The 26,049-nt window shown below is 41.2% G+C and overlaps 2 protein-coding genes across 3 annotated transcripts in view; one reads left to right on the top strand and one right to left on the bottom strand.

Annotated features, from left to right (window-relative positions):
- Window positions 1-25,742, top strand: part of ift140 (intraflagellar transport 140 homolog (Chlamydomonas)) — a 28,706-nt gene extending 2,964 nt beyond the window's left edge. The window contains exons 10-31 of one of the 2 annotated variants that reach the window (XM_039788552.1): window positions 27-230; window positions 394-466; window positions 969-1,060; window positions 1,221-1,348; window positions 1,675-1,792; window positions 1,935-2,056; window positions 2,585-2,720; window positions 2,960-3,091; window positions 3,281-3,316; window positions 3,790-4,034; window positions 20,231-20,408; window positions 20,971-21,161; window positions 21,487-21,582; window positions 21,694-21,826; window positions 22,095-22,238; window positions 22,450-22,578; window positions 22,758-22,940; window positions 23,041-23,244; window positions 23,460-23,672; window positions 23,971-24,137; window positions 24,278-24,419; window positions 24,580-25,742. In XM_039788552.1, the coding sequence (XP_039644486.1) occupies window positions 27-230; window positions 394-466; window positions 969-1,060; window positions 1,221-1,348; window positions 1,675-1,792; window positions 1,935-2,056; window positions 2,585-2,720; window positions 2,960-3,091; window positions 3,281-3,316; window positions 3,790-4,034; window positions 20,231-20,408; window positions 20,971-21,161; window positions 21,487-21,582; window positions 21,694-21,826; window positions 22,095-22,238; window positions 22,450-22,578; window positions 22,758-22,940; window positions 23,041-23,244; window positions 23,460-23,672; window positions 23,971-24,137; window positions 24,278-24,419; window positions 24,580-24,759 (3,246 nt within the window). In that variant the 3' untranslated portion in view covers window positions 24,760-25,742. The remainder of the gene's footprint in view (window positions 1-26; window positions 231-393; window positions 467-968; window positions 1,061-1,220; window positions 1,349-1,674; window positions 1,793-1,934; window positions 2,057-2,584; window positions 2,721-2,959; window positions 3,092-3,280; window positions 3,317-3,789; window positions 4,035-20,230; window positions 20,409-20,970; window positions 21,162-21,486; window positions 21,583-21,693; window positions 21,827-22,094; window positions 22,239-22,449; window positions 22,579-22,757; window positions 22,941-23,040; window positions 23,245-23,459; window positions 23,673-23,970; window positions 24,138-24,277; window positions 24,420-24,579) is intronic. The other variant, XM_039788551.1, reaches the window with a different exon arrangement.
- tmem204 (transmembrane protein 204) lies at window positions 10,703-18,537 on the bottom strand. The gene is made up of 3 exons (XM_039788553.1): window positions 18,140-18,537; window positions 17,060-17,215; window positions 10,703-12,358 (listed from the first exon to the last, which is right to left on the bottom strand). The coding sequence occupies exons 1-3, from the start codon at window positions 18,417-18,419 to the stop codon at window positions 12,114-12,116; spliced, it is 681 nt and encodes a 226-aa protein (XP_039644487.1). The 5' UTR covers window positions 18,420-18,537; the 3' UTR covers window positions 10,703-12,113.
- Window positions 25,743-26,049: the final 307 nt, after the last annotated feature.

The raw sequence follows: 26,049 nt of genomic DNA, 5'->3' as shown, positions 1-26,049 counted from the left end.
AAGTTTACTCAGACCTTCCATTTCAGTGGGGCTCGAGTCTGAATCTGCTAGCAGCCAACAATTTGAACACGGTGCAGATCCTGTGTGAGCATGTGATGTCGGCCCACTTCAGCCAGCAGGTGGCAGCAGTGCAGCTCACCCCAACCCAGCTCAGCATCACTCAGTTCACCACAGGAGCGCACCTGACTCTGCAGTCTGACATACACATCAAGGGAGTTTGTGTTACTAATGTGAGTGTGGAGTTGAGGAGGGGAAGAAGTGATATTTCTCTGTATTCAAGACTATGTCTCTGTAAGAAAAGACAACAAATGCCCCTACAAAGGTTTGCCCATGAAGACAAGTAAAAATGTAAATGATATCATGGTAACTAGATGCGTGTTGTCATACCAACAGGATTCTGTGACAGTCTGGAGTGGCAAGCAGGTCACTGTATATGAGCTTTCGGGGACAGTTCTTCGCAATACAGGTACACGACTTAAAGCTTTTAGTGCGCAACTTTTTGATATTACTGAACGTCCGTTACATTCAAGCCACTGCCAAATGAGTTGATACAAAATTAATTAATACTATCAGCTTCACAAAACACTCTCTGTATTTCTCAGCATGGCTATGTTTAGAGATTGTTGTGGTCCAGAGACTTTCGCACGCAAGTGTGTCCTCCTTGGCTACAAGCAACTGCGTGGAGGAGGGGTGGGGGGGCGCGTGGGAAGGCTTGTGTCATGTGGATGCAACAACAGTGGTGTTGTCATTACTTAGAATTCCTCATGGGGGCGACAGAAACTACGCACTATAGCTTTAAGCAAAAGCCCACTGAACAGACCGATGAGCAACATTTTATAGACGTGGAAAAAGAAACTGCACCGATTCTCCCTGTACTCCATCCGCTGCCTTCATTTGCATACTTGTGCGTTTGTCCTCCATTTTTTTTAAACTTTCTTTCTCCACCTACCCTCTTGCTGATTTCCCAGGATCGTTTCCTTGTGACTCCCATATCGTAGCTGTACATTTTGAGAACCTCTACACTGTGGAACCTAACAGGGTCCAGATTCGCACGCCACAGGTCTGTTGTCCCACCCTGAACTTACTATCCAATATTCACTGTTTGAGCAGGCTGGGTGTTTTTTGTTTTACTCCTGAATTAGAATTGATTCTAAACACACAGGCAAGTGGTATTTGTCACTATAAATTGTTGAACCATCTTTTTTCTCCCTTTTCTTTAGGGCACAGTGAAGCAGCTGCTGACCTTCTCCAAGTCAGAGGGCAACCCTGTACTACTCAGTGTGTGTCAGTCTTACCTGGTGGTTGGCACAGACACAGCACACATTAGAGTCTTTGACCTCTCCCGAAGGTATAATGTTAATGTGGATGGTAGTTTTACCTAGTTCTGGCTTCCTTCAATTAAAAAAAAGTAGTAAAAATAAAGCCAGGGGTGCCTGGGTAGCTCATCTGGTAGAGCAGGCGCCCATATAGGTTTACTCCTTGACGCAGCAGGTTCGACTCCACCCTGCGGCCATTTGCTGCCCCTCTCTCTCCCCCTTCATGTCTTCAGCTGTCCTATATAAATAAAGAAAGCCAGCTAACTGCCATGTATTGTAAATGTCTCTTCATTAACAATTTCTATGTTCCAAGTATGTTTCTCTCCAACAATGCCAGTTTTACTGCATGTCTTTATAGAGATGCCAAAGCTCACTGCAGTGCTAAGAACCTGGCTGACCAGATTGCTAATCTGGGAGCCCTGAGGTCAGTCAAATGTAATGCCAACGGCAGCCAAGTCAGCATCCTAATCTCTCAGGTGAATAGACAACACTTACTCACTCCTTTTTGTATGTGTTTTTGAGAGCTTAGACTTATATTCAATATGTCAGTATCTTAAAATGTTACCATTTTATGTCAATATTTATCTTAACTGAGCTGTATGTAACTCTTTCTCTCAGGTTAACGGGCGACCGGATCACAAAGTTTACTTTTATGATGTCGAGATGGACACGGTGACACACTTTGACTTCTTTGTTGGCAGACCGTCCAGTGGTATATTACAGCGAGAAGAAAGTGAAAAGTAGGTTTTAACTGTATTTGTATTCTACCCGTGTAGAGTAGAGATGGCCGATACCATTTTTTGTTTCCCGATACCGATTCTGATACCTGAACTTCCGTATCGGCCGATACCGAGTACCGATCCGATGCCAGTGTGTCATATATTTTATTATGTTTTAACAACTGTATACTATTATCCCTGTATGTGGATAGTAGTATGTGATATTATTTCTATTTTTGTTGTCGGTCTGGCTCAGGTTAAACTCTTTGTGAAACAAACACAAAGAATGAATGCCACATAACTTTCTTTTATTATCCAGTACGACAGTCAGTTATAATGGAAAAAGAACCTAAATAAACTACTTTAACATAGATTTTCTTTAGGGCTTTATTACGTGGTATCGGATCGGTGCATAAACTCCAGTACTTCCCGATACCGATACCAGCGTTTTAGGCAGTATCGGAGCCGATACCGATATCGGTATCGGAACATCTCTAGTGTAGAGTTCTCTCCTTTTGGTTGTCTTATGCTACATATACTGTGTTTCAGGCATCAGTTTCAGGGGACAGAGCTCAGCAGTCGCTGCCCTGTATTTCACTTCTGGGATGAGAGTGAACCTCGTCTTTTTGTCTGTGAGACGGTGCCGATCAGCTCTGAATCCTCATCAACTAGTTTCTTGGATGCGGTAAAGACTGCTTCTTAACATTGAGATAGTCCCGTACTCTATGAGCAAAGCATGACGCATGCTGATAGTTTTGATTTCCACTGGGACGACTGGTGCTAGAGTATGATTTGAATATTTTTGAGAACCAAAAAGACATATGTTTGATCTATGCATTTATCTCAGATGATTGATGATGATTGCAATAAATGCCAAGTCAATTTAAAGTAGTTTTGACAGTGTCTTGCCTTCCTTCTGCTCAGGTGGACGTGTTGGTAGTGACACTCTTCTGTACGCAGGAGCATGGGCTCCTCCTACACGACTGCTACCCAAAATCTTCAGGCCTGCAGGCGCTCCTCGCTCTGGGTGTGCCCTACTATTATTTCAGCTGCAAGGTGAGGATGGAGAACACTCTGTTCTGCTTGTGTGTTGTCTTTTCGGTGTGGGAGGGGTTCTCAAACATCATCTGGCATGCTGGCTGTTTCAAATCTTGAGTTTTCTTTAACATACCCCTTGTTTTTTTTTGTTTGCACCATCACTATTCTTATGTGGAACTGTGTTTGTTTGGTCTTACACACCCCCAGCTATTATTTCGGAGGGGGTGTGTCTTTTTACCAGAAGTAAGTGTCCGACCCCTACACTCTGTTCAGAAAGCTTCAGTGTTCTTGACTCCCAATAACTGTGGCTGTGTATGCCTTGTGCTGCCTTTAAGCCAAACATTACAAGTATTGGCTCCAAGATCAGCAGCACAAGTGCATCCCTGAAATATCTAGATGTCACTGTGCTGTGTCCAGTTCCCATCCACCTTGTCTTGATGAATAGATTTGTTCTGTGATGCTTTGTTGTTGTCTTACCGATTCCCAAAACCCATGTTGTCCCCAGGATTTAGCATTTTACTTTTACTAATAATGACCGTACCTTACCTAACATGCTGCATTTGTTTACTGGCTGTGAATCGCGTGTTTATCAAATCTTAACCATGTTTTTCTACCTGGCCACCCCTCCTTATCAAATCTTAACCATGTTTTTCTATCTGGCCACCCCTCCTTATCAAATCTTAACCATGTTTTTCTACCTGGCCACCCCTCCTCAGCCCGGTGAGAGAGACTCAGGGTCAGCAGAGATTTCAGCCACAACATCAGCACCTCCACAGCAGACCCAGCCATCAAGGGGTTCAGCTGCCCAGTTCCCCCATATGGTGTCCAGGCGAGCTCTCAGAGACTTTGTGGGGCTGGAGAACTGTGAGAAGGCCACCCGCGACGCCATGGTCAACTTCAGCTTCTACCTGACCATTGGCGATATGGACGAAGCCTTCAAGTCTATCAAGCTCATCAAGAGGTAAGGCATCAGTATGTGCATAAAGCATCATCGCACGTGTCAACTCAAAGAGAGGAGACGTGCAGGATGGCATGCCCTTGTTTGATCGCTGTCATCACTTCTCCCAGCAGCCCTTTCCACAAGGGCTTTAGTTCAAAGGCTAAGGATAGCATTGTTGCTACAATGGCCTTGACTCTTCTCAGAATGCTCAACAATGGTTTGACGTGGGAGAGCCGTAACTAATTGCTTGAGAATGTAGCGTTGTTGCCTCTTGCTGTTCTTCACCCCTCATTTCATTCAGCACCTTTGACTGTGAGGTCAACAACATGGAGGAAAATTATCACAATAGTTTAGCAAGCTTCATTTTGTTATTCTCTCTATAAGTCTGACAGGTTTAACACAGCCTATTTTGTTATTTTCTTTAAGTGTTTCACTTATCTCTAAGTAATACCAACAAAACAGGCACTTGATAGGTAAATGAAAAGAAATACCGTACATTTTATATACTGTTTATGCAGAATTCCATAATATATAAAACTAAATCGTATCATCGTACCTATCATATCATGCTATAATCAAATTAGATCCACCAGAGCATGACTTTTATTAGTTCATGTAAGTACATGAAATAGTATTTTAAACACAGGACATGATTAAGGACTTTTTCTGTGTCGGTGCTCAGGGAAGGAACTCTTCAATGTGTATATATGGGACTGTTTCTGTTAGTGTGCGGTTGTGTTTAGAGGGGATGTATGTTTCTAAACACACACACACACACACACACACACACACACACACACACACACACACACACACACACACACACACACACACACACACACACACACACACACACACACACACACACACACACACACACACACACACTAAGTCCCCCTGCCAGTTTGGTCCAAAAGGAGTGCCCTTTCCATTCTTGCAAACATTGAATCAGGTCACTAAAAGGATGTGCGTGTCTGTTCCTGTGTGTGCGTGTGCGTGTGTTGGGGAATGTATATGTGATTTCAGCAAAGATCTGATATTATCTTTAGAAGAATACGTGATTCAGGGCACTTAGTCTGAATTCTGCTGTGTTGCTTTCACACGTACAAATATAACATAAAAACAAACCAATGGGAAAATAGCATATCCTACTGCCCGGATATTCCAGAGAGTTTAATAGGCATGATGACAGCTTTACTAAGTTCCTCATTGATGGCTATTTTTATTGCTGTTTTTTTTTTTTTTAAAGATCGGTATTGTGTTTGATTCCCGCATATCTCCACCCACAGGAATATGCATTTCCTGCAGCAGTAACCTGTACGTTCTGGGACTTATCTCTATGGTGCAGATCTTTGAATTGACAAAAACTCTCATACTTGAGTCAGAGACTGGCTCCCGATCCAGGATTCCAGTTTATTTCATCTAGTTAGTACACAGGGCTTTACTCAGCCTCATCCTTGGATGTTCTGAATCAAGTAGAAAACATCATGACAGTTATAATTCACTTTATCCAAAACAGATATTCTCAGTATAAATGTCACTCTTCCAATGCAGCATGTCAGATACAGGTTGGAATGTCTTTATTCAGTCCAGACTGTGCTACTTCCTCTCATTCATTTTGTCCTTGACTTTAGGTGACATGCTGCAGAGTTATCTGCCCACATGAATGCAAGCCTTCTCCTACTCTCTTTTTGCCACTGCATTTGCTATTTAAAAGCCATTTCAATCAGGAACAAAAACACCCAAGGAAGTGTTCAGGGGTGAAACAGAGACTGATTGATGATGATGTTGTAGTCATCATCATTGGCTGTGGTACATGTGGCCCTGATGCTCTCAGTGTATACCATTTGTCATAGGAAAGTACATAATTCACTGCATGAAACTTTTACAGTTCTTTTTCGCTGTTGGTCTGTCATTCTTAAAAGAAGCTAATCCTGTTTCCTGAAGCAAACGTTAGAATTGTATAAAATGTAGATATTTTCATTTAGTGATTGTTATACTGTGCTATCAATCAGCCCAGCAAAGATATTCAATTTCAATTTTCAATTCAATTTTATTTATAGTATCAAATCATAACATAAGTTATCTCGAGACACTTTACAGATAGAGTAGGTCTAGACCACACTCTATAATTTACAAAGCCCCAACAATTCCAACAATTCCAGTAATTCCCTCAAGAGCAAGCAGTGCGACAGTGGCGAGGAAAAACTCCCTCTTGGGAAGAAACCTCCGGACAGACCCAGGCTCTTGGTAGGCGGTGTGTCTGACGAGCCGGTTGGGGGTGTGATGAACAGTGGCGATAGTAGTCACATTAATAATGGAACAGTGACTGGATGTAGCGGGAAGCTGCAGGGTTCAGCAGGACGCAGCATGACATTGCAGGGCATCGCTGAGCTCAGCAGGGAGTGCAGCAGGACCACGGCGACAGCTGCAACCAGGATCTTGGTGCCAACGTTCTCCAAGGAAATACGCTGGGGGAAAAAAGCATAAGGACTCGGGGAGTAAACTTCCCAGAAGCTAGGATTAGTAACAAGCATTTCTGGGACGGGCTGCACACAAATAGTAATAGTAATAGTAACAGTAATAGAAAGGGAGAGGAGAGAGCAGCTCAGTGTGTCAAAGGAAGGAAGTCCCCGGCAGTCTAGAACTATAACAGCGTAACTATAACAGGTAACTAAGAGAGACAGGTCATAAGGAGAGGTAACTTTTTCGGGCTTAGAACTCTCCCCCTGCCGGATCTGGCTTGCTGGCCTGGCTGCCCGCCTCCTACTTTGTTATGTATTATTAATCTAACAATTATGAAGAGAAGCAGTTGGGCCAGTTAGGTGAACACTGCAACTCCTCACTCCCTAACTATAAGCTTTATCAAATAGGAGAGTTTTAAGTTCATTCTTGAATGAGGTGACAGTTTCTGCCCCCGAACCCAGATCGGGAGCTGGTTCCATAGGAGAGGAGCCTGATAACTGAAGGCTCTAGCTCCCATTCTACTTTTAGAGACTCTAGGTACCACCAGTAACTCTGCATTCTGGGAGCGCAGTGCTCTAGTGGGACAATAGGGTATTAGGAGCTCTTCTAGATATGATGGTGCTAGACCATTTAGAGCTTTGTAGGTCAAGAGAAGGACTTTAAACTCAATCCTGGATTCAACAGGAAGCCAATGCAGAGAAGCTAATACAGGAGAAATATGATCTCTTTTCTTAGTTCTTGTGAGAACACGTTGCAGCATTCTGGATCAGCTGGAGAGTCTTAAGAGACTTATTTGAGCAACCTGACAGTAGGGAATTACAATAGTCCAGCCTGGAAGTAACAAATGCATGGACTAGTTTTTCAGCGTCCGTTTTGAGACAGGATATTCCTAATTTTGGCAATGTTACGAAGATGAAAAAAGGCCTGTTCTTGAGGTTTGTTTTAGATTGGCATTAAAGGATATATCCTGATCAAAGATAACTCCTAAATTTCTAACAGTGGTGCTGGAGGCCAGGGCAACACCATCCAGAGTAGCTATATCTCTAGATAATGAAGTTCGGAGGTGTTTAGGGCCCAGCACAATAACTTCAGTTTTGTTAGGGTTTAACATCAGAAAATTATAGGTCATCCAGGATTTTATATCCTTAATGCACGCTTGAAATTTAGCTAGCTGACTGGTTTCGTCTGGTTTGATTGACAAGTATAATTGGGTGTCATCCGCATAACAGTGAAAGGTAATTGAGTGTTTTCTAATAATATTGCCTAGAGGAAGCATATATAAGGAGAATAGAATTGGTCCAAGCACTGAGCCTTGAGGAACCCCATGGCTAACTTTAGCGTACTTGGAGGATTTATCATTAACATTCACAAATTGAGATCGATCAGAGAAATAGGACCTAAACCAACTCAGAGCAATTCCTTTAATGCCAACCAAGTGTTCCAATCTCTGTAACAGGATTGAATGGTCAATAGTGTCAAATGCAGCACTAAGATCTAGTAAAACAAGAATGGAGACAAGACCTTTGTCTGCAGCAGTTAAAAGGTCGTTAGTAATTTTCACCAGTGCCGTCTCTGTGCTATGATTCTTTCTAAATCCTGATTGAAAGTCATCAAATAAACTATTGCTATGTAGAAAATCACATAACTGATTAGCAACCACCTATACGACCACTTGTGACAGAAGTTCTGTACATAGTACTGTACTTAGGTCATGTGATAACACCTGAGCAAATGATGGCTGCACCTGAACATTCGACTAGTCAGGTACTGGTAAATTGGGTAGGCATTCGATTTTCAATTTTAGGATTTGGATATTTGTTTTTGTTTTTTTAAAGGAACACGCCGACTTATTGGGACTTTAGCTTATTCACCGTAACCCCCAGAGTAAGACAAGTCGATACATACCCTACTCATCTCTGTGCGTGTTGTAACCCTGTCTGATGCTTCCAGCGCTAGCTAAGCCTAGCACAGATCCTGGAGGCAACCGGTTCTAACTAGCCCACTGCTCCGAATAAGTGACAAAATAACGCCAACATGTTCCTATTTACATGTTGTGATTTGTATAGTCACAGGGTGTACAAATAACAAGGTCACTATGCTTTTAGTATCTATTAATTGTTGACTCTATTACAGTGCCTTGCGAAAGTATTCGGCCCCCTTGAACGCTTTCGACCTTTGGCCACATTTCAGGCCTCAAACATAAAGATATAAAACTGTAATTTTTTGTGAAGAATCAACAACAAGTGGGTCCCAATTATGAAGTGGAACGAAATTCATTGGCTATTTCAAACTTTTTTAACAAATAAAAAACTGAAAAAGTGGGCGTGCAAAATTATTCAGCCCCTTTACTTTCAGTGCAGCAAACTCTCTCCAGAAGTTCAGTGAGGATCTCTGAATGATCCAATGTTGACCTAAATGACTAATGATGATAAATAGAATCCAGCTGTGTGTAATCAAGTCTCCGTATAAATGCACCTGCTCTGTGATAGTCTCAGAGGTCTGTGTAAAGCGCAGAGAGCATCATGAAGAACAAGGAACACACCAGGCAGGTCCGAGATACTGTTGCGGAGAAGTTTAAAGCCGGATTTGGATACAAAAAGATTTCCCAAGCTTTAAACATCCCAAGGAGCACTGTGCAAGCGATAATATTGAAATGGAAGGAGTATCAGACCACTACAAATCTACGAAGACCCGGCCGTCCCTCTAAACTTTCAGCTCATACAATGAGAAGACTGATCAGAGATGCAGCCAAGAGGCCCATGATCACTCTGGATGAACTGCGGAGATCTACAGCTGAGGTGGTAGACTCTGTCCATAGGACAACAATCAGTCGTATACTGCACAAATCTGGCCTTTATGGAAGAGTGGCAAGAAGAAAGCCATTTCTTAAAGATATCCATAAAAAGTGTCGTTTAAAGTTTGCCAAAAGCCACCTGGGAGACACACCAAACATGTGGAAGAAGGTGCTGTGGTCAGATGAAACCAAAATCGAACTTTTTGGCAACAATGCAAAACGTTATGTTTGGCGTAAAAGCAACACAGCTCATCACCCTGAATACACCATCCCCACTGTCAAACATGGTGGTGGCAGCATCATGGTTTGGGCCTGCTTTTCTTCAGCAGGGACAGGGAAGATGGTTAAAATTGATGGGAAGATGGATGGAGCCAAATACAGGACCATTCTGGAAGAAAACCTGATTGAGTCTGCAAAAGTCCTGAGACTGGGACGGAGATTTGTCTTCCAACAAGACAATGATCCAAAACATAAAGCAAAATCTACAATGGAATGGTTCACAAATAAACATATCCAGGTGTTAGAATGGCCAAGTCAAAGTCCAGACCTGAATCCAATCTAGAATCTGTGGAAAGAACTGAAAACTGCTGTTCACAAACGCTCTCCATCCAACCTCACTGAGCTCGAGCTGTTTTGCAAGGAGGAATGGGCAAAAATGTCAGTCTCTCTATGTGCAAAACTGATAGAGACATACCCCGCGTAACTTACAGCTGTTATCGCAGCAAAAGGTGGCGCTACAAAGTATTAACTTAAAGGGGGCTGAATAATTTTGCATGCCCAATATTTCAGTTTTTTATTTGTTTAAAAGGTTTGAAATATCCAATAAATTTCGTTCCACTTCATGATTGTGTCCCACTTGTTGTTGATTCTTCACAAAAAATTACAGTTTTATATCTTTATGTTTGAGGCCTGAAATGTGGCAAAAGGTCGAAAAGTTCAAGGGGGCCGAATACTTTCGCAAGGCACTGTACTCCAACTCTGAGCGAACTCCAGCCAAACTCTCTACTCCTCACCACAGGGCTTCAGGTGCTGCGAGCAAATCACTCCGCCCACTCCCGTTTGTATACGGTTAGAAGACGGCTGTGTCTCATATGACCTTGTTATTTGTACACCCTATGACTATACAAATCACAACATGTAAATAAGAACATGTTGACGTTATTTTGTCACTTATTCGGAGCAGTAGGCTAGTTGGAACCGGTTATCTCCAGGATCTGTGCTAGGCTTAGCTAGCGCTGGGTGCGTCAGACAGAGTTACAACACGCACAGAGATGAGAAGGGTATGTATCGACTTGTCTTACTCTGGGGGTTACTGTTAATAAGCTAAAGTCCCAATAAGTCAGCATGTTCCTTTTTAAAAAAAAAAAAAAAAAACACCAAAGAAAAAGCTTTTTTTTCTTAAAGAAACAAGCTCAATAATCAAAATACATTTTGTCAGCACATGCTTGCACTATATTTATTACTTTTTTATTGCACTGTATATATTGTGCACAATATATCACTGCTGTGATATAACGTCAACAACTCCGGAACCTTGACTTTAAAAAATCACAGATACAATCATGAAAGTTTGCTAAATATTAATCTAATACAAATTTTAGTTATATCTGTCATTTTCAAAAAAAAATTATTAATGAAGTTCTGTGTTGTCCATTTGTCAGGTCTGGTGTTGGACACCAAAACACGGAAACAACAACAACCACCACTGTGTTTGAATATTTACCAATACATTTATTAAATTGATATGATCTGTTATTATTTTAATGTGCCACTATGTTTGGCGATGTGGAAGACCCACAGATGGCCTGGAGTTCTTTGCAGAAGTAATACAATAATACTAGTACTAGTGATAGCACTGTTCTTTATACAACTACATTATATTAATTTAAGTATACAGTATGTACCACAAGCGAGCAGAGAAAACATCGTGAAAAATAAGTATTGTGTTTTCAAAATGCAGTACATTGCCAAAACATTAGTTACCATCAGTTTAACTAATACTGCTTAAAGAAAAATTCAAATACATTAATTGGCAGGTCATTTGTCTTTTTATTTTCACTTGTTCAAGAGGAAAAATATTAATGTGGCTATGACTATTGAAAATATTTCCTCTTTTCAGTAGGTGAGTTTATTTGATCAAAATATCACCTCATTGGCTGTTTTAAAATAAAATATTGTCACTGATTTGGGTAAGCCCAACCAAAAAGGCAGAGTGACTCTTCTGCTTTTACCTTGTTAGTTTACTTACTTGCAACATATATCATTAATATTAATATATTATATTAATGTATTATAATTGTAATAAGCTCAAAGTGAATGAAAACAAATGAGGTATTCTGGTGTTACGTTTTCAACATCCTTTATAATTTCCAATTCATAATTATGCAGGAGGCCATTTAATAAGTGCACATATAACAAAAGGTCAAGTTCCAGCTTGATCTTTGAATAAGCAGGATGTTTCATATAAGACAGTCCTCGTCCGAATTCCATATTTAGCTACAAATCAGCTCACCCAAGCATGAATAAATGAAATATCATACGGTTTTGAATATGTTTGGTAGTTTAGGGCTGCTTTATACATACATTTTAGTTAATTCTGTGACTTTTGTGCACTGAGCAGCAAACTCAAAAATTCTGATATCTTTGTTTATGGTGGGAGAAGTTGTAAAATATAGAGTTTTACAAATGCAGGTACATGTTAGTCCAGCTGTTGTAGAGCCACATGAATTCCCTCTTCTCTTGAATGTGACATTGGAGGCTCCTAGCTGGAGTAAAACATGAAACGCTGAGAGCACAGTCTTGTCAGAGTTGTCTGCTGTCCTTTTTTTGCTTTACTTGGCTCAACAAGGCGACTCCACGTAGTCATTGTCTAGGCGTGGGTGGAAAGGTGATGTCAGTGAGCGACTGATGATTATAACTCGAGGTGCAAGGCAGTCATCGCGGCGATGTAAAATGTTCCAGATGAGCATGGCCGCAGCCATCGTGGCCAGCAGGCAAGCAGCTATGTCCAAGTAGCAGGAGTAGGACAAGTGTGTGTAGGGCCCGATCCTATAGAAGGTCACAAGTCCAATCACCAGCACGAAACCTGTACATAAGCACATAGAGAAAAGTTTTCAGTCAGTGAAAATGCACCGCAATTCTCATGTAGCAACATCTAAAAACGTCACAGAAAAAGAAATGTGATTTAGACAGAGCAAGGAGAAAAAAACTGTTCTGAAGAATATTTTCTTTTCTGTGACTATGTATGTATTTATTTTACTATTACTAGCTTAGTATTTCTATGGTATTTGGGAAGCCGCACTTTAAAGTTATACTAAAAAAACAGTGCGTGGCAAGTGAACCTCTTTTTGGAATCCCACATGCTCACATTTAAAATCCCTGTAGCATTGTATTGCACCGTTCAGCGGGAGCTCTTTGTGCGGCCTTTGAATTTGGAAATCTGTTTCCTCCTAGGAAGAACTTCTGAGATCTCGAGATCAAAGTTCTCAATAGCTTAAAAATATCAGAGCATGAATTTATGTGCGGAAAAGCCTTTGAGATGTTTTATCTCCCATTTTCTTTGATTCACAGCAAGTCACGCAATGAGGAACTCCTGTTTGCATGTGAAGGTAAAAAGCCACAGCCTTTAATTCCATGCTGTTTCTTTGATCTCCACTTTGTTTTATCGACGTTATCTGTGGAAAGTTAGTTACTGTCTCCATAGCCCACACCTTTCCTCATTCTTAAGAGTTGTGTATGGAAGCCCACAGCTATGGGCGCTGTTTAAGTATCCCTCCATCGATCCCTCATTTACAGCATTGAAGTGTGGTCTGTAGACACAATACATGTCTGAAAACTTGCCCCATCCACAGTGTTATAAATAAAGAGACCAAAAATAATCAGTGGAAATATGGATGTTGGTGCTTTAGGATATGAATCAGTTAGTTTCCTGAAGTAGTCAGCGGCACCAAGGGAGGAGTTCATTTATATTTCTTTCCCTACCTCTACAGTAAGACGTATGTCATTGTTTTAAGTGAGGATGTGGATAATTGTGTCTGTGTATCATTGCGTGTCTACCACCATGTGTACGCATACGAATGCTTGCTCAATCTGTTCATGTTTAACCTGTCTGGCTCCTTATCCAAGAAAATGAATAATCTCCTGTCCAGGTTCCAGTCAGGGTGGGCTGTGTGAACCTCTTTTTTTGGCACAGACTTATCTTTCAAACTTCCTTCCCCTTCTTCCTCTTTCCATCCTTCCTTCCTTCCCTCCTCTCCACTCCCTATGCTTCTAGGTTAATATATTTGCTGGACATTTGACGTGATCTGTCACAGAGTAAGTCTTATCTTAAGGTCAGCGCTTGGAAATTCATTTAGCTGGTTTTGTTTTCTTTCCAAATAGTTATGTCTTTCTTTATTCTTAAAGGGCACATAATTGATTAGTGAATAGCCTGCCTGGATGTCTTGCTCAAACCTTTGCACCTCCCTTATTAGCAGGAATCTCTTGAGCCACAGATTTCTGGGAAAAGTTAGGCTCCTTCCTGAGACACATTTAACAGATCTGAATTGAGCCCCACAGTTGGCAATTCCTCAAAATCAACAGAAATGATAATGTGCATCTCAGAGGGACATGACCCGTGCTCATGACTTTTGACATGTTAGAGCTGTGTCCATTCAGAAAACACATTCCAGAGTTGTGTCCATGGGTGATAGGACTGATATTGTGCTTTCAGACTGGGCCTGCCAAAACCGCTGAGATATCACTGAATGGAACTGGATATTGTTGTCCCACAGTCTGCTTGCAATAGCTGAGCATTTTGGCACGTCTGAAAATGAAAACATTCCTCAGAAAGAGTGTGATGGGTAAAAATATCTCCATTCATTGAGAGCTGAAGCCCATTCACTGACTCTGTGGGGGAGGTCTAAAGTAGGAATAGGGAATGGATTACTCAATGGTAAAAAAGAAACTGTATTTGGAAAACAAGGCCCCTTGAATGAATTTAGTAAAGGAAAGCCATTATTAATGTATTTTTGCAGCCTTTTTTTCTTACTGAAGACAGCTTATATTTCTGATGAATCTGGCAATTATTTTCTTTAGTAATTAGGGCTGCAACTAACGATTATTTTCATTTACGATTAATCTGTTGATTATTTTCTCGATTAATGGATAACTTGTTTGGTCTAAAAAATGTCAGAAAATGGTGAAAAAAGTTGATTAGTGTTTTCTAAAGTCCAAGATGATGTCCTCAACTCAAAGATATTTAGTTTACTGTCATAGAGAAGTAAAGAAACTAGAAAACATTCACAATTAAGAAGCTGGAATCAGAGAATTTGTACTGTTTTTCATTAAAAGAATTACTCAAACCGATTAATTGATTATCAAAATAGTTGGCGATTCATTTAATAGTTGACAACTAACTGATTAATCGATCTTTGCAGTTCTACTATTTATCGATTCATTCAATAGTAAAATATTTGCCCATTAAATTCCCTGAAACCATAAAATCATATTGCTTGTTTTGTTTTGAGTTTAAGTATTAAGTTTACTATCGGACAAAGAAAACAGCTAATTTGAGAAGCTGGCATTGTTTTTAACCATGCTAGTGTTGTGTCTCTAGGAATGGCATCTAGTGCAATCATCAGGGCAAAATTTGTATTTGTTGATTCTTGGGTTTACTGTCAGAGCCGATAGTGTGGTTGTAGGCTCTTGTTACTTGAAAAATGGCTGAAACGACTAATTAGTTGTCAAAATAGTTGCCAATTATTATTCTGTCAATTGACTTAATTATATAATTATCTAATCGTGTCAGATCTAAATTCAAAGTTAATTCTTCTACACATTAGCAGGTCATTCTTGACCTTAGGAAAAAAAATACATGAACTACTATAAACTACCAAACAACTATTTCTATGAAAAATCAGCTCCATCTCCAATGAAGACTGATACGGTTAAAAGTCATGGGGGGGAAAAAACTAGTAAATGGCTCTTGAATAGGAATTGCTTGTCTCTTCCTGCTTAGGTTCATATTCTATTAAAACTCTGAAATGATAAAAAAAAGTAAAATATATTGAAAAACCATATTGACAAGCATAGGAACACAATGACATAATTACTCTTAATATTCTCCAGTCCTGAGTAATCTATTTTTGTTTGGAAGCATCCCATTTGCATCCCAGTTGCCAAGACACATGTCCGCTTATGACTCAGCAGCTTTGTTGGCCATATATGGTAAGAGAGTAAAATTGAAAGATGCCATTTTTAGAGAGCATTACTATATTTAGATGTCAGGGAAATAGGTGTGTACTTTTTATTGCTTTTTAGACTTTGTTACTATTGTTACTACATATTGTTACTATTACGGCATTTGCGGACATAGTCTCATCAGTCATCATTGACCATATTATTAAAACAGCTATACATGTCCAGCAGCCATGTCGGTGATCATGATTTATGTTTATATTGCCATTGTCTTTATTAATCATGCTGTGGTGAGATGAGTTCCTGGTCACTGAGGTTTGGCTGGTGGTGTTGTCTAATATTGGAAAATACTGTAATGTTGGGTGGGTGTCAATCCTCTCGCCAAGGTCTTAGAAGATCAAACGCTAACGATGACTCATGGACATTTTGTAAACCCAGACATAAAAGCTAGACCATCTTATTTAGATAGAGGCAATTCCCACCCTGCTGTTGTGTGTACCACAGGACATTTCTGTACCAAAACACACTATAAACACACAATCACAACACACACACACTGACATACACAGACCTGCATGCTTGCACAAATCCCTCCTGCCAGTGCACACACAAACACAGTCCCTGTCGAAACTGTCTTTCCCGTGCATTCCCCCTCCCCTCTTTTTCCTTCTTTAGCTCTGGGGTTTGCATAACAGGTAGTCACAGACATTTCCTCGTCCTGAGCAGGGATATCCTGGCGCCCGACAGTCGCTCCCTGGCTCGCTGCAGCTCTGGCCCATGGACTCTGGACTAGGACTAAATTTAGACCCAGAGCAGACCCCCTTCATGCCGCTCTGCCACAATGATACCAACCGGCTGAGCCACTGCATACAACACAACACACTTCCTCTGCAGGGGCACTGGTACAAGCCATACCAGCCAGCTCTTGATGTGGTACAGTGGGATAGGTGCTGGTTGTGAAGCAGTGGGTTTGTTACCATGACTACACTTAATTATGTTCTGTGCTAATTTATCTCGTGGATGGCCTTCTCTCTGTTTTCTGGTTTCCTAGTTTCTCACTTAGTTTGGCTGGTCTGTTGTTTTATTTTGTTTATTTATACTACGCCAAAATCAGAAACACTGATTTCAGCAAACCATGGTTAAATGAAATTGATGATGGATAGTAGTACAGTAGGATCAAATATTGTTATAGCTTCCACTACTGTGCACTTATCATCACATTTTACGTACATTGTCTACATTTACCATGGATTTGGACTTACATTTAGTAACAAATGTAGTCGAGCAGCCATTTTCCAAAAATACATGTTTATTTGATACTGCGTAAAGAGGTGTGCTTCATTTTGCTGTCTTCCTGCAGTATTTGGCCCCAGAGCCTGATCTTCAGTGCAGGAGAGTCAGCCAGTCTAGCTTCCCTGTGATTTTATCTCCTCTCTTTGGCACTAGAGAGCATGTGAACTTTGCCCTGCAGCATCTGGTTTTCTCTTTCTGTGTGATGTGATGTACATAATTGGTTGGATAGAAGGATACTTCAACAGAAAGGTGCTTCTCTGAGGCTCGTCTTTCTGCTGATGCAAACAAACAAAGTTATAGAAACACCGGTACTTACTAGCTAGCTGGAAGAGTGCAGCAATGGCCTCCTCCCACCACTGTGATTCCTGTGTGATAAAGGGCAGCTCCATCAGGCCTAGAAGGAAGATCAGCTGACCGGCAGTCAGGGCCACCGTCGCCATCAGGTTACACGCCCGCATCATGTCAAACTGCACTTAAGGGACCAGAAGAAGAGCTGTGTCATTTTTCCTGCACTGTGATCTAAATGCATTAATTGGATATGCATGACAAGTTAGGTTGAGTCTAAATCAGAGGTCTTGATCTTAAAGGGGAATATAGTATACTATATTTGTAGCAAGGTGACATTGACATGATCAAGATTTATAATGAATGGAGAGGCACGTCTTTGTCTAACGTTAGTAGGCATTAGGCCCATTGTGCCCAGGAAAGTTAGCCAGACTTTTTTTCTTGAATGAAAATTTCTCAATGGAGCTTAATTTAGTAAAGCAGGTAAATCCATAACAACACTGACTCTGACTTGATAGCAGATAGCATTGATATGTGTAAACCATGTCAGCAAAATGATTTCCCAACAAAAAGATGCATTTGGCTTTAAAATGAATTGCATACTATAAAGTATTGGCTGGCTGCCATGTGCTACTGTTTACACTAATACATCAGACTGCTATTGACCTAAAGCAAAGCGCTTGGGTTGGATTTATGGATGTTGTACATAAGAAGTTGAGCTGTTGTTGTTGTTAATCCAGCCAGTTGAGTTTTTTGGTTTGAGATAAAGTTACCATCTCTGGCACCCAATCAGAACCTGCTGAAAATAGAACGTATTTCTTTACTGACTCACAGTTACATTCTTCTGCAGTTTGTCTCCTCTGTAAAAATTCAAAAATGAGTATTTCTACTATGACCTGACACCGGTCACAAAAACACCCCACAAAAAGCACTGCGTTTGTTGCTTTTGAGAACTATTACATCTGAGATATACCAATCAATCAGTCAACCAGTCTGATGAGAAAGAGATAGGACACTTTGAAGTTGGCTAAAATCCTTTTCTTTTTTAGAAAGCATGCTTAAATAACAATGTTATGTTGCATTTTAAATCAAAACTAGCATAAAAACTTACATCTGACAGTGCTGCGGGATTCTTGGTAGCCTGCATAGTCAGAGCCCCATCCCAGACCTTCGCACTGCCTCTGTGTCCCATGCCCCCTTCTCCCAGCCTGGACATCATCGCGGCCCCTTTCCCCACCACTGGGACACATTCTCCATAGTCCTACACTCCGCTTGCGTCCGTCCTCCAGGGCCTGCAGTACCCAGCTGGGGGTGAAGGCTGCAACATTATTTAGGACCAGGGACAGCAGCGCTACCGCCACCGCTGCCGCCACTAGCCTCTGCACGGCCATGCGACGCCTGGCGCCCGCCACCTCTCCCCCTCCCTCGTGTCCCTCCACCGACCCCTGATCCTCCGCAGAGTCCTGCCCGCTCTCTTGCCTCTCCTCTTGGGCAGTAGCACCGACAGTGCTGTGGGCCCCCTGGCTCCTCTCCACCTCCTCCGCCACCACCACCACCACCACCTCCTCCTCCAGCTGTTAAGGAGTGCTGTCCCAGCTCACGCAGAGGTGGAATTGTCAAGTGTTGTCTTGAGGCTTAGCTAAAGGACATCTCCATTCATCCTCATTCAGTAGTTGGTTGTCGTTGCAGCAGAGCCTCAGCCCTCCTCCTCAGACAGCACTTCGGGTACACGGGGATTAATCCAAGTGGCACCTAGGTCCATTCCCCTGGCTCCGGCTGGCTGCAGCTTGACTCTTGGATCTTGCTCCTTGCTTGCTTTTCTTTATCTTCTCCTTTTCCTTCTTCAGTGCGTTGCTTATTGCACTGGTCTGACTCCTGTTTGTGCTGCTGGCTTCTCTGTGTAGGCAACAGATTGTTTTGTTTCTGTTTTCCTGGTCTTTCCCTTCAGCAACTTCACATTGCCTTCGGAAGAGTAGAGATTCAAATAAGCATAGATTCTCAGGACAGTGTTGCTCAGCGCTGACTCCTCAGTGGCTTTACTGAGGCTTAACAAGACTGTCTCTCAACCCACTGCCTGACTGGAACAAGATGTCCTTTAACCCACCTCCTTCTGCTTCTTTCTGTATTTCTCTCTCTCTCTCTCTCTCTCTCTCTCTCTCTCTCTCTCTCTCTCTCTCGCTCACTGTTTCTTTGCAAATCCTTGAGGTCAGAGTTGAAATGTGGGGGAGTTGCTGTTCGTCATCGTCCAAGACATCAGTTTGCAACTGTAGAGCATGGAAAAAGCTTTAAACAGACAGCTCCCTCCTTCATGAGCACTTTAAGTGTGTGTGTGTTTTTGTGAGAGAGTGTCCAAAAGACCCCCTCTTAGACGTCACTGTTGTGTATTCTTTTGTCTGGAGCCCAGGGGGCGTTTGCTAAAGTCCTCTCTCTCGTGTGCAACAAACATATTGGCCGCCACAGTCAGCCAGCAACAGGATGTGTTTCCTGAGAGGAAAAGAGGATGGGAAGAGGGGCCAAATGTAGACCTGTTCCTTCTCTTGTCTTTCCTTTTCTGGCTCTCTAGATCTTGCCGCCCTGTGTGCAGCTAGCTCTTTTTTTCTCAGCAAGTATCTCACATTTCATTGTCAGGGTTGGTTTTCTGTGACCATATAGAGGAAGATTTTGGCTACTGCTGTGGCTTTTTTTTTTCTTCACTTGTCCTCCATTCCCCCTCTTCTAGCAGGGCCTCTAAAGATTTGGGGTATTTCCTGTTGCCAACTTTAATAAACAGCCCACATCTGTATCAGCTAAAGCAAGGAGGAGGGAGGTGGACGCAAATAGAGACCAGATGGCTGTGGAATCTTAAATTTGGAATTGAAGCAGAAGTAAAAGGGGGTAGAGGGGCTGATTTGCGTCAGCGAGACAAAAGGAGAAAAAAAAAGTCAAGACAGAGTTAGAAAAGCACGCCTCTTGCTTTGGGTTAAAGTCCTGCATACATTCTTGTATCTCTATGCTTATATCAGTGTTTGTTTTAATTATGATAAATGTTGAAACAGTACTTCAGTACTGGATGTCTGGCCAGCAAGGGTTTAGACTTAAAATACAGACCTAAACTAAACTGTAAATAATTGTGTGTAACTGTATTCGCTGTTGAATAATAAAATACCAATGTAGTGAGCTACATATTGCCCTTGCAAACAATCCATTTCTCTTTTCTCTGTAGTAAAGCGGTATGGGAAAACATGGCACGGATGTGTGTGAAAACCCGCCGGCTGGATGTGGCGCGTGTGTGCCTTGGGAATATGGGAAATGCCAGGGCAGCAAAAGCCCTGAAAGAGGCCGAGGCTGAGCCTGAACCAGAAGCCCAAGTGGCTATGTTGGCCATTCAGCTCGGCATGCTGGTAAGAGATTTAAGTAGTGTAAATGACCGATGGGACATGTCTCACTCACAATCAAGCTAATATGAAATAGTGGCATGTGCCCATTTTTATCTGCCCTATTTATGGAGTACGTTTTTTATTCATTCGTGTTTGGCTGTTCTTTCGTTTTACATTACAGTTTTTTAAAATTTGAAAAATTGGAATGTTTATTTAATAACGTACTATACTTTATTTTATTCAGCCATTCTTTCTGTCATAATTTTTTGGCGGAGAAAAACAACATACATTCAAAAACGGGGAAAAAAAAACCCTGGACAAGATGGACAATGCAGTAGAGAACATATAAGATAATGAAAGCAGAAACGCCATCCCCCCAGTCCAGATCATAAAATCCATCCAGATGATATTTTTTCTGTTCTTCATAAATAACCCCAAAAACTTTTAGTCCAACATAATGCACATCCTTTGGCTACAAATAATACATACTCTTTTTAGGCCTAGGCACTGCACCACACAAAGACCACGGGACTTTCCGGACCAAAAGCATTTATCTTTCAATCATCTTTTTCCTGTCCTTTAATAGGATGATGCAGAAAAGTTGTACAAGTGCTGTCAACGTTATGACCTGCTGAACAATTTCTACCAAGCTTCTGGCCAATGGCAGCAAGCTTTGGAAACAGCAGAGAACCATGATCGCATCCATCTGCGCACCACCTACTACAATTATGCCAAATACCTGGAGTCCATTGGCGACAAGACCCTGGCCCTCACATAGTGAGACAGAATCTGTTGTTTTATGTCAATGATATGGTAGTTTTGAATTTAACCCTTGTGTTGTCTTCCCGTTCTTTTTTTCGACGTTTTTGACGCCATTTTTTCACAGTTTGTTTTTGCTTTTCCAACGTTTTAAATTGTTACATTTTTCTTCTACACATTTTCAGCGCTTATTTCTACGTCCCATATTTTCTGATATAAAACAAAAATTGAAAACGGGTCAATTTGACCCGAAGTCAACACAAGGGTTAAGTATTTGTGTCGTTCTATGTAAGGGCAAATTTGCCACGGAAACAAAGTGTGATTGTCAGCCTTGTTTTTACAGTTATGAGCATTCAGACACACACAGGGTCGAAGTGCCCAGAATGCTCCAGGATGACACGTCGTCTCTAGAGATCTACGTTAACAAAATGAAAGACAAGTAAGTCCAGAGTTTCTCTTGATGGTAAAAACCTTGTCATTTGAAGAGCATATTACACATTTTGCATACTATATGCATTTAAACATCAGTCCTATCATCTTCTCCATCCAGGAACATCTATAAGTGGTGGGCCCAGTACCTGGAAAGCCAGTCAGACATGGATTCAGCGCTGCGTTTTTACGAATGTGCCCAGGATTACCTCTCCCTGGTTCGAGTCCACTGCTACATGGGGAACATTCAGAAGGTGACTCAGTTTGTATTCTGGGTGTCATGTAATATTTTATTGAAAAAAATATCACTCATTATGGGTATTGCACTGGATAAATTAGCTTTATTTCAAATATAGATGTTAATTGTTTTGAAGGGACAGCATTCCACAGTGATTTAACTCTCGTTATTTGCAATAGATACACTATTTGTATCGCAGTAATAAACATGCAATAATAAACATGCAGTAATAACATTGATATAGTGAGCTGTCCATAAATGTGAGAATGTATTTATTATACCAGGCATCTGAGATAGCCAATGACACAGGTGACAGGGCAGCATCATACCACCTGGCCAGACACTATGAGGGCCATGATGATATCAAACAGGCTGTCCACTTCTACACACGAGCCCAGGCCTACAACAATGCCATACGACTTTGTAAGGTAAAGCATTCCACCGTGTATTTTTCTGCTCATTCTTACTAATACCCGAGATACAGGTATTTATGAATCAAGACTTTTATTTATCATGGTATTCGTTGTCGAAAATGCTGTGTATTCTGTATTTTCTTAACATGTTTGTTCATTCATTGTTGTTGCTGTGCTCCAGTCTTTCTCTCAGTGGGTTGTTGACGTGTGTATCGTGTCTAAACAGGAGAATGGTCTGGATGACCAGCTGATGAACCTGGCTCTGCTGAGTAATGCTGAGGACATGATGGAGGCTGCCTGTTACTACGAGGAGAAAGGCACCCACATGGACCGAGCTGTCGCACTGTTCCACAAGGTCCCTCATAAATTTCAATTATGCACAAAAAAAATGCACAAATGTCTGAGGTTACATTCAGGTTGATGCCTTCTAAATCATTCCACGAGGGGGCAGTATTGAGCCAAATATTTAAAACCAGGGGGAAATTATTGTTACAGCTGTGTGTTTTTTTCTTCTTCTAATTTTCTCTATTGTAGGCTGGTTACGTCTCCAAAGCTCTAGAGTTGGCCTTTGCCACCCAGCAGTTTTCTGCACTTCAGCTGATCGCTGAGGATCTAAATGAGTACTCTGACCCAGCCCTACTGGCCCGCTGCTCTGACTTCTTTATCACGCACTCCCAGTATGAGAAGGCTGTGGAGTTACTGGTAGCAGCCAAGAAGGTACCTGTTAGTGACACATCATCACCCATACATGAAAATATTAGATCACGTGTGCATACTTACATTATATGTGTGTCTTTTCATTTGTGTATGAACGAAGTACCATCAAGCCTTGGAGTTGTGTGTGACCCAGAGCTTAACCATCACAGAGGAGCTGGCAGAGAGAATGACCGTAACTGATTCAAAAGACTTGTCTGAAGAGGCCCGAAAGGAGCTGCTGGAGAGGATAGCGGACTGCTGCATGCGTCAGGGCAATTACCACCTGGCCACCAAGAAATACACACAGGCGGGCAACAAGCCCAAGGTAATACTGTGGTGTGTAGTAAACACTATATGGATTGTCTGCAAGCTTAGAACATCTTGTTAGTATCTGGGTGAGTGGACAAGGGATTACTCCATCTGCTCTGTCATGATGTCATGTGGCATGTGCAATACACGCACACACAAATACATGCATATGCAAGTTAAAATATGACTGTAATAATGTTTGAATGTGTCTTTATTTATTTTTTTAAACAGGCCATGAGGGCCCTGCTAAAGTCAGGCGACACAGAGAAAATAGTATTCTTCGCCAATGTTTGTCGTCAGAAGGAGCTTTTCATCATGGCCGCCAACTACCTCCAGTCTCTGGACTGGCGGAAAAATCCAGAGATCTTGAAGACAATCATTGGTTTCTACACTAAAGGCAGGGCACCGGACCTGCTGGCTGGCTTTTATGAAGCCTGTGCTCAGGTAGAGCAAAACCTCATACAAGATATCCGTCCATTTCATGATGTTTATTATTGGTACTTGTCTGGTTATGAATTGACAATAAGCATTTAAAAAAAAAAGTCTGTTAAATTTAGGGCAGTGGTCTTAAATAACATCAAGCATGTTCAGTAGGATCAATGTTCCCTTAGAAAATGTTCTTATGAGGTTATTCTACTTCTGGTTCTTATAAATTGTAACTTGAATAGAGAATAATCCAGGCAAAATACCTTTTTTCAAATAACACAGTGTATGCTTGCTGCTCTTGTTTACCGTTGTTAAGGTTGAGATTGATGATTACCAGAACTATGAAAAGGCTCTAGATGCTTTGACTGAGGCGTTCAAGTGCCTCTCAAAAGCAAAGGACTCTTCAACTGGACAACAGGAAGTAAGACTGGCCGACCTGCAGCATAGAGTCACGCTAATCAAGAAGTTTGTCCACGCACGCAGGTAAGAATACAACTCATATTTGTTCTTTTTTGTATCTTAATAAGTACCTTATTTTTCTCCCGAAACAGACATTTTTGTGGGAAGTTTTGTTATTTGTCTGTCTATAATCTTCGTCTGATGTTTTGAGCTTTTGTCTGCAGGTTGTATACGGAGGATGCTAATGAGGCGGTGCGGTTATGTGAAGCTCTGCTGGAGGAGCCGGAGTTGGACCCTGCTGTCAGGATTGGAGATGCATTTGGTTTCCTGGTGGAGCACCACTGTCAGCAAGGCAACTTCCAAGTGGTGACTATCATTTTTGTCTAGCTTTTTTATTACATTAAAGGACACTTTGGTTAAAGAAAATATCTGCATCCTGTCAAAGAAAGTGTTAATTGTCAAATCCTCTTGATTGTCAGTTGATGTCTCCAGATTTACTGCTCTCCTTTCCGTCTTTTGTCTCCAGGCCTACCGTAAGCTGGAGGAGCTCCAAAGGATTTTGCCGTCACAGAACGTCAGGTACTATGTTAGCCAAGCCAGCCTAGAGTCCCTCCAAAAAGAGATGGGTGTACCCATGGATCGTGGTGACCACAAGCAAGGTGTGAAGGAGGAGGACGAAGTGGAGGAGGACTTAAATGTATCTTAAATCGATATTACTGATGATTTGTTTTATTTTGTTGAAACAATATAATATATTTTCATATATTTGGATTCTTCATTCATGTGTATAAAGAATCCACATTTTCAAGCGCATAAATATGCAAGAGTCTGAACTTTCTCAGACCGGGAACGACTGTGCAGTTAGCAACACAAATCACATGGGTAAAATGAGCACAGTAATCAGCATTTAATATAAGCCACTTGATTATCACGTGCATGGACTGTGAAGCGAAGACAGAAGAGACGGGGGAAGGAGATCGCTACACCAAGACCATATGAGGTTGTTTAAAATCTTCCATACTCATTGAGACAGGATGTCTCCTACCTCAAAAAACAATATTTTGACCTGCAATACATCAGAGTGCAAATTTCCAGTGTGACTTAGGACCAATTGAAGGAATTGACACTAGAGGCTCTAATTGTAGAGCTTTGATATATTAATGGCCATGTTCACATAGATGTAAACAATCTTTCAATCTAATGCAGTGGTAGTGCATACAGATACACACTAGACCTACTAAATTCTACTGAATCTTCACCCTATTTTTTCAAAAAGCTGAACACAAATAACCTGTATGATCTGTAAAAGAATGTTTTTTTTATTTATTTAATGCAGCTCTTGTATTCTACCTTCAATCCTGGATTAATTTTACAACTGCAGAATTGATGAATACAGATTGTCGCCTTTGAGCTGAATTTTATATCTAAATTTGGCTTTGAATGTGCTGTTTATTATAGATGTATCCCCAGACCTGATTATGTGGTTTACATGCATTTGGTACAATGTATTTTTTTTAATTCAATTAATGTATTAATTGTATGTATCCTCTCAGTGTCAAAAGTCATATCTCTGTAAAGCATTTTTCAGATATTTTTGATAACTTGTGAGTCGATTTTTACTGAGCACATGTAAATCAATGTGTTTTACATTACAATGCATTGTTCCTATACATTGAAAAGTTACTATAATAAAACCTTTTTCAGTTAAATTGCACTGTATGGTCTGGAAGGTTTATATATATCGGTAGTGGTATTCATATTCATAGGCCTGTAGTCGACTAAACAGGCTGGTGGAGCTGGCAACGATGTAAGCCTGCTACACCCTGGTCAGACAATATCCATTATTTAACCATAACATGAAGTCATTATTACTACTGATTTACATATATTTTACAGAATATGTTGGTCTATCAATCCCAATCTGAGTCTTTTCTAACTGTACTCACAAGATGGCGCCACTGTCTCTACAATGTAGAGGGAAACACGCTTTAATCTT

The sequence above is a fragment of the Perca fluviatilis genome, chromosome 21 (assembly GCF_010015445.1).
Source record: "Perca fluviatilis chromosome 21, GENO_Pfluv_1.0, whole genome shotgun sequence".
Lineage (NCBI taxonomy): Eukaryota > Metazoa > Chordata > Actinopteri > Perciformes > Percidae > Perca > Perca fluviatilis.
This window is presented reverse-complemented; position numbering and strand designations above follow the sequence as displayed.